The 8,241-nt window shown below is 45.1% G+C and overlaps 1 protein-coding gene across 1 annotated transcript in view; it reads left to right on the top strand.

Moving 5' to 3' along the window:
- ACTG2 (actin, gamma 2, smooth muscle, enteric) overlaps positions 1–3,886 on the top strand; it is a 21,335-nt gene extending 17,449 nt beyond the window's left edge. The window contains exons 8-9 of the mRNA XM_012658202.1: positions 1,021–1,202; positions 3,672–3,886. Coding sequence (XP_012513656.1) covers positions 1,021–1,202; positions 3,672–3,815 — 326 coding nt within the window. The 3' untranslated portion in view covers positions 3,816–3,886. The remainder of the gene's footprint in view (positions 1–1,020; positions 1,203–3,671) is intronic.
- The last annotated feature ends 4,355 nt before the right edge of the window (positions 3,887–8,241 follow it).

Genomic DNA, 8,241 nt, shown 5'->3' with positions numbered 1-8,241 from the left:
TCCCAGAGTGCTAGGATTACAGGCGTGAGCCATCACGCCTGGCTGGAAAATTTAATTTTAAATAAAAGGATAAGGAAATCAAGACATAGGAAAAGCAGGATGGGGAATATAACATGAAGCTAAGAATGAGGTTAAAACAGAAAATATTTTTAGACAGCAGTGTAGCAAGTTCAGTTTGTACTTTAAGAAGATTCTTCTATCTACAGCATGGAGTAACATTGCATGGACAAAAGACTGGAAGCAGGGAGGTCAAGCAGGTGGCACGAGCTGGTTTGGCATGCAGGGCCTTTCACTGCAGAAGGTCTTGATGCCAGGCTATGGTAGCTAGATGTCAACCTGTAGGCAATGGGGGACTGTTAGACATGGCACAATGGGTATATTCATAAAATGGACTATTATTCAGAATGAAAGAGAATGAAGCATTGATATGGGTTGTGACATGGATGCACCTTGAAAACATTATGCTAAGTGAAAGGAGTCAGACACAAAAGACCACATAGTGTATGATTCCAAATACTTCTATGAAACATTCAGAATAGGCAAATCTTCTAGGGCTAGAAAGTAGATTAGCTGTTACCTAGGGCTGGGGCAGGGGTGGAGGGGAAAATACGAGTAACTGCTGATGGGTGTGGGGTTTCCTTTAGTGGTGTTAAAAATGTTCTAAAATTAGATTGTGGTGATGGTTGCACAACTTGTGGATCTGCTAGAATCTACTGAACTGTACACTTTAAAAGGGTTAATTTTATGGTAGTTGAATTATATCTCAATAAAGCTATGAAAAAAAGATAATGGGACAAAAATGTTCCTTTAGAAATAGTGTGGGCAACAGTATGAAAGATCAGTCAGAATGGGGGAAACTAAAGGCAGGGCCATGACAAGTAGGGGTCTGATCTTGTAATCCTTTTGGGAGATATTAAGGCTCTGAACTAGGGTAGTTGCAACAACAGAAGAAGGGTCATTTGAGGAGTTGGAGGAGTGAGTATTCATGAGGTGTTGACTAGATATTGTGATCTCCACTAGGCATGGAGTCCGCCGGAATTCATGAGACAACCTACAATTCCATCATGAAGTGTGACATTGACATCCGTAAGGACTTATATGCCAACAACGTCCTCTCTGGGGGCACCACCATGTACCCTGGCATTGCTGACAGGATGCAGAAGGAGATCACAGCCCTGGCCCCCAGTACCATGAAGATCAAGGTGGGTCTTGTCCCAGTTCCCTCTATCCTGTTCTTTGTACAAAGACCTGCCTACCTGGGAGATGCTCAGGGCCAGGTTGCCAGGCCCAGGAGCTCACTAGTCTAGTAGGTTCAGTACTGTCCTGGACTGGGGCCAGTTTCATCTTGGGGAATTGTGTTCCTTGGACACTTGATGGGCTGAAGACATGCTTAGCACGGGATCTCACACTTAGTCACGTGGCTGTCATATGAGAAGGAGTTGAAAGAATTTGGGATGAAGAGAATATTGAGGGGGTTGAGGGAGCAAATCAGGGGGCGGAAAATAAAAGGGAAGAAAAGAAGGGGGTCACAAGATAGCATCTTTAAACTTTAAAAGAACTTGAGTGTTACCCTAGAGGAGGGTGACGTTTCCGAAGAGAGGACATTTCACCCTAGGCCTTGATTCCTGGACATCCTCTGATCTATTGTCCCATCTCGGCTGCGGCTTTCCCCACACTGCTTCCCAGGAGGGCGTTTCACCTCCTGAGCTTTGGCAGGATGAGAGCTTCTCCCAGCCTTTGGTCTTCATGCAATCATACAGACCTTTTTAGGGCTTCTAGGAACTCCACTGCTACCAGGCTGAAAGAATTGGGAATAGAAATAACAAATCAGTTGAAAGTTACAAAGTCTCACAGTAAAGCCAGTCTCTGGGGAATAGGATTGATGTGAGGAAGTGTGTTCTCTGTCGATATTCTAAGAACCTTCTTCACAAGGGAAGGCTGCTCCAGGCCTTTCTCCTGCCTAACAGGTGTGCCCATCACAGGTAAGCAGAGCAGGCCACCGGGAAACTAGTGAGAACCTGCAGCTCTTCTCACCCAGAGCCACAGAGCAGTGTGTTCACTGAGGCCCACCCTGTGGAGAGCATCATGCCAGGCCTGGGGCAGGAGCTTTCTGCCAGGACTGTGTGTCAGGATACCAAACCTGCCTCACCCCCAGATTCTGGTTCAACAGGTGTGAGCTGCCCCCATCACCTACACTGATAACCAACCACCAATGATCTGGTGCATTTCCCAGTTCATGAGCCATTTCTCTGAGCTTAGCAACATGTGCTAGCCTTCACTGAGTTAGGGGTCTAATTAACAGACACCATCAATGGGAGGCAACCTAAATAAGACAAGAGGAGGAGAAAGGGACCCCGAGTGAGGGAAGCAGAGTGAGCAAAGGTGCCCAGGGGAGTGTGCTCGTACAAGCACCCTAACCAAATTGGACAGCAGGATTTGTGCAGAGGAATTGAGGGAGATGAGGCAAGCCTCAAAGTCATAGAAGAGATTTAGGGTGGGCATGGGGCTGAGATTTAGAACCAACAGCCTAAGACAACCCAGAGTTTTCTTACAACCAGAAATGCCCATCAATAAAATCTGTTACCTTGTTAGTGGCTGTGCATTCCCAGTCCTTGGAATATCTGTTCAAGGAGCATCTGGGTGACTTTTGTCTGCCTGAATAATAACTTCAAAAGATCCTTCTTATTCTGCAATCCCATGGTCTCTGCAATTTAGGAAATATATAGAGAGATTCTAAGGAGACAAAAAAATCAATTTGTGGTCTGCTTTGCTCTAGCATCGAATTCTTAGACCCTTCAGAAACTGGGACATTAGTGGAAGAATCATAGTTCTTCTAGACCCACTTTTAGGTGGAGTTCAAAATTGTTTGACATGACAACCAATTTCTAAAGGCCAAGCCCAGGACTCCCAGTGGAAAGGAGGAACAACGTATGTACGAATGTAAGAACTTCTCAGACATAAGTGGCCATTGACTGATAAAGCTCCAAACAGGATTTGGGTAGACTGGTTTAGACTCAGGAACAGAGGAAGCCCAGTCCAACCTGCCCATGCATCCAAATTCCAGGCAAGAACAGAACAGGGCTCCCCCTATAGATGTTTGTATGGGTCAGCTTTTGCTGAGTAACAGTCATGAAATCTCAGGGCACATAACAATAAGCATGTATTGCTCATGCATCTACAGGTCAGCTGGGATTCAGCTGATCAATGTCAGGCTTGGATAAGCAGCTCTGCTTCAATGGCAGGTCCAGACAGTGCAGGTCAAGTCCACGTCTCACTATGGGGCCCAGGCTGAAGGGCTAGCAGCTCCTCAAGGGCAGCTCTTCTCATGAAGATGGCAGAGGTGCAAGAGAGCATGCCCAAGTGCACAAGCACATTTCAAGCCCCTGTTTGTGTCATTTCTGCTAACATCCCATTGGCCAAAGCAAACACATGACCCAGCCCAAAGTTGCAGGGTGGAGCAATGCAGTCTTCCCATGGAGGGGCAAAGGGAGAGGTGGGGGAGTGAAGATTTCAAGCAATAATCTAATCTCCACGATGTTTATCCTGTCCATTTCTGACTGTAGAGTCTGCCCTTTTTCAAGACAGCCTGGCAGCATGGCCAGTTAATTTCTAGGCCACCTTGCCTGTTCCCTTGGGGACTGATTGTGATTCACCACATATGCTCTTTGCAGATTATTGCTCCCCCAGAGCGGAAGTACTCAGTTTGGATCGGGGGCTCCATCCTGGCCTCTCTCTCCACCTTCCAGCAGATGTGGATCAGCAAGCCCGAGTACGACGAGGCAGGGCCTTCCATCGTCCACAGGAAGTGCTTCTAAGTCAGAGCAGCTCCTCTGAGGATCCGCTCGAGACTGCTCTGTTACCAATCATGAAACATTAAAACCTGCAACCTGACTTCTCTGTGTGGGGCTCTTTCTTTCCAGGGCTGGGGCTCATACACAGTGCTAAGGACTTTTCACACATTTTTTTCTTTTATCATTTTTTTTTGTCCTCCTAGTGAATCACTGAATTTTGTTTTTTATTTTTTATTTTCACACATTCTTTCTAATCTACACAATGATCCTGTGAGGTAGGTACTATTATTATTACCATATTACAGATGAGGAAATTGAGCTTGGGAATATTAAGGACTTGCTGAAGATCGCACAGAACCAAGATGAAAATTCAAGTGTACATGACTCCAAAGCCAGTGCTCCTTCTACTACACCATCCTGTCTCCTTTTCCCCGACATGAGTAAGAATGAAGACAAGATGACTCTTGGGGGGTTCAGAAACATGGGCTTTCTGTGATGTAAGTCCTTGCACTCAAGGGTAATGCACTAGAGGACATGAATACAAAGAGTCATTACACAGGGCTTACAGGATGTGACATAGGAGTAGTCAAACACGATGCTGTTGTGACTTACATGAACGAAGGCCATAGTGGGCTTAAGATCTCTATGAGGTCCTTTGTCATTGAGGATTAGATTGTATTTCCAAAATTAATCAAGAAAGGATTAATCCTCTTAGGAAGGATATTTTCTCTCCCTCCCTCTCCTCCTCTTCCTCCTTTTCCTCCTTCTTCCCGACCTTCTTATTTATTTCTCCCCACCCCCTGCCCTTGGTCAGTTCTGTTTAATTTTACAAGTATTTACTGAATGTTTGGCATCTAGAATTGCTGGATAAGGCCACAAGGGATTAGTGTTCCCCACAAAGATGATTCCTGCCCATCAGGGTCTCCCTACATAAAGGCAGAGATAGATACCTACGTACAAGACAATGACAGGAGGTAAAATAGAAGCATCCACAAAGTACTATGAGAAAATAGGGGATAATAATAATAGCTAACATTTATTGAGTGCTTACAATATGCTAGGTACTGAGTTAAGAGCTTTACATGGATTTCCTCGTTTAATCCTCACCAAAAACCCTTATAGGGCAGGTGCTAGTGTCACCCCTGTTTTATAGCTAGTTTACTAGGCCACTCAGCTAGTTTGTGGCAGAACTAGTCCTCACTTCTTTCTGCCTGGTGCACCCTTCCCTCTCTCCACCTAGCTGAGTCCCAGCCTTCATGCTCCTGGTTAGATCCTACCTGGTCCAGGAGCCTTTGAAGACACACCCAATTGGAGGCAGTGGAGCCCAGTGGTGGAGTATGGGGACCTTAGCAACAGACATTCCTTTCACCATTCTGGCACTAGCCCTCTGGGGGTGGAGTGGGGTAGAGAAGCATGTTCTCCAAAACCCTCAGAGGATTTCTGTCTTAGGACAGGTTTCCTGGAAGCAGACCCTGAAACGAGGATTCACAAGCAAGTGAATCATTAAGGAAGTGCTCTCAGGAGACACCGGTAAGCAGAGGGAGAGGCAGGACAGGAAAGGAGAGGCAGGAAGCCCAGCCGAGGGGGCAATCTCACGCAAGTCCTGAAGAGGGCAGCTTCGGCCTGACCCGGGCCCTCGACCCGCGGGCTCAGGGGTCTAAAAGGAGCCTGACTGGAGGCAAGGGACCTGGGCTTTCACAGTCCCACGCCTGCCAGTGATTGGTGAGCGCGTATCCTGGGGGACACAAAGTCCTAGGCTCCCCATCTGTGCTGGCAAAGGGCTCCCACAGGCTGAGGGCACTTTCAAGGAAGAGCTGCAGGCCATTACTTCCCCAAGGCCCCACACCCACTTACTCCGCCTCCCTCTCCTTCCACCCTAGTCTTGACCCACTTCAAGGAAAAAAGTGCTGTCCTAGATTCTTCAGTGGATGTTTGGTTATCTGCTGATAGAGAGAGGGACAGTGGCTTGAGAATAGTGGAAATCCAACAGAAAGTCAATTAAAGATAAACAGATGGCGGGGCACGGTGGCTCACGCCTGTAATCCTAGCACTCTGGGAGGCCGAGGCTGGTGGATTGTTTGAGCTCAGGAGTTCGAGACCAGCCTGAGCAAGAGTGAGACGCCCTCTCTACTAAAAATAGAAAGACATTAGCTAGACCGCTAAAAATATATAGAAAAAATTAGCCGGGCATGGTGGCGCATGCCTGTAGTCCCAGCTACTCGGGAGGCTGAGGCAGAAGGATCGCTTGAGCCCAGGAGTTTGAGGTTGCTGTGAGCTAGGCTGACACCATGGCACTCTAGCCTGAGCAACAAGTGAGACTCTGTCTCAAAAAAAAAAAAAAAAGATAAACAGAAACAATGTCCCAGGAATTGAGGGCCAGTGGAGGCTGCTGCTACTTATTATTTTGTATGTAATATCTATTGGGTGGTAACTGTGTGGCAGGTACTGCTAGTGGATTCTCTGTCTCAATCCTCACCCCTAGGCCATTGGGATCCAGAGCTTACACTCTTAACCACCTCCCTATATGCCTCCCTTTATGTTAACAGTTCACTCAGGGGAGCAGGGCCACCATGAGCATTACGGGAATGAGGGATTTATTACAGGAATAAGAGTTTACCCAAATGTGAGAGGAGCTGGGGAAGTCAAAGTGGGATAATCAGAGAGGAGCCACTAGTACATGGAGAACTAGCTAGTGTCTATGTGCCAGGCATGTCTGTCTGTCACAGCATCTGACTACGGGGCTTTCCCCAGAGGAGTGGCTGATGCTCCTGTTTTGGCTTCCAAATCTCACACCAGGGCCTCTTTTTGCTAACTCTAACTCAGAGCCTTGTTGGTAGGACATTCTGGAAACATACTTCCCAGCTTAATCAAATCAATTTAACACAATCAATTTAGTGAATTAGAAAACCTTTGAAGTAGATAAGATATAGCTGACCAAAAGTCCAAGCAACAGAAGAAAGTCTGGGTCACGTTTTTTGTGTGTTTATTTCCCATTTTTAATGACGGCATGGCATTTTATGTAATATGGGTCAGTATCTTATTTATCACTGTAGTATAACATCTACAAACACTTGAAAAATAGTAAGTCCTTCTGAGCTGCACTCCAAGGACTAAGGAGAATGTATAGTAGATGCTCAGCAAATATTGGATGAATGAATGCATGCCGAATGACTGGAGTTCCTGCAGCAACATCAACTCTTACTGGTAAACTACAGCAGAGATTAGTTTTGCCTGTTGTTTGTATAAATGGCATCATATAGTAAGCATTTCTTTCATTTAACATAGTACCTGTGAAATTCATCCAGGTTGTATTAAATATGTAGTAATTGTAGTTCATCCATTCTCATTGCTATATAGTATTTCACTATGCCACTATACCACAATTCATTCTACTATCAATGGACATTTGGCAGTTTCTAGATTTCAACGATAATGAATAGTGTCACAATGAACATTTCATGTCTTCTGGTAAACAAAAGTATGTAATTCTCTTGCATGTATACTTAGGAGTGGAACTGCTGTGTGGTAAGTTATTGTGTATGCTCAGCTTTAGTACATATTCCAAAAGAGTAGATGGTTCTACAGTGTTTGATTGTTCCAATTGACACCGCCCCCATCAGTGAGTGAGAGTTCTGATTGTCCCACATTCTTACCAACAGTTGATATTGTCAGCTTTTTTCATTTTACCCATTCTGTTGTGTGTAATGGTGCCCTACTGTAGTTTTAATTTACATTTTCCTGATGATTAATGAAGTTGAACATCTTGGCCATTTCAGTATCCTCTTTTGTGAAGGACCTGTTCAAGTCTTGTACCCATTTTTCTATTGGTTGTCTTTCATTTGTCTTGTTCTTTAAATATTCTGGATATTAGTCCTTAGTGAATATTTTCTCTCACTCTGTGGCTTGCTTCTAAAAGTGTTTTTCAATTTTTTTGATGTGTAAAGTAAGAAATCAAAATATCTTTCGCCTAAACTGTCTGTCAGTAATACTACTATTGTTAGTAATAATCTTTTTATCCCCCTTTATTTATTTATGCTTGTTCTATTATGTTATATTTTCTTGGTCCCAATTACAAATTCCCAGGAGAGAGAATTTGATTGGCCCAGCTGTGGACAGGGATCTAACCTAGGTTCAATCAGCTCTGGCCAAGGGAGAGGGTCTCATGGACAAACATACCTGTTGGGGCCCCACCTCTTATATGAGGAAGGACAATTAAGGGGATCATGATGAGCAAGGAAGTCATCCAAAAAGGTGGTGATCAGTTCCTCCCACAAGTGGTCAACAGGGCATTTTCATCATCCTGGTTCAGGTGCTGGCCAGAAGACAGAAAGTAATAGCATATTAGGAAGCAGAATTACCTCTGACTTATCTGGCAGAATGAGGCCACTTCCTGCTCCTCGGGGGTTGTCAGATACTCCTAGGTATATACGCAAGACAAATGCATACTTTT

This window comes from Propithecus coquereli, unplaced genomic scaffold (genome assembly GCF_000956105.1).
Source record: "Propithecus coquereli isolate 6110/MARCELLA unplaced genomic scaffold, Pcoq_1.0 Scaffold578, whole genome shotgun sequence".
NCBI classification, from domain to species: Eukaryota; Metazoa; Chordata; class Mammalia; order Primates; family Indriidae; genus Propithecus; species Propithecus coquereli.
The sequence above is the reverse complement of the archived record's forward strand: the minus strand, read 5'-3'. Positions and strand labels throughout refer to the sequence as shown.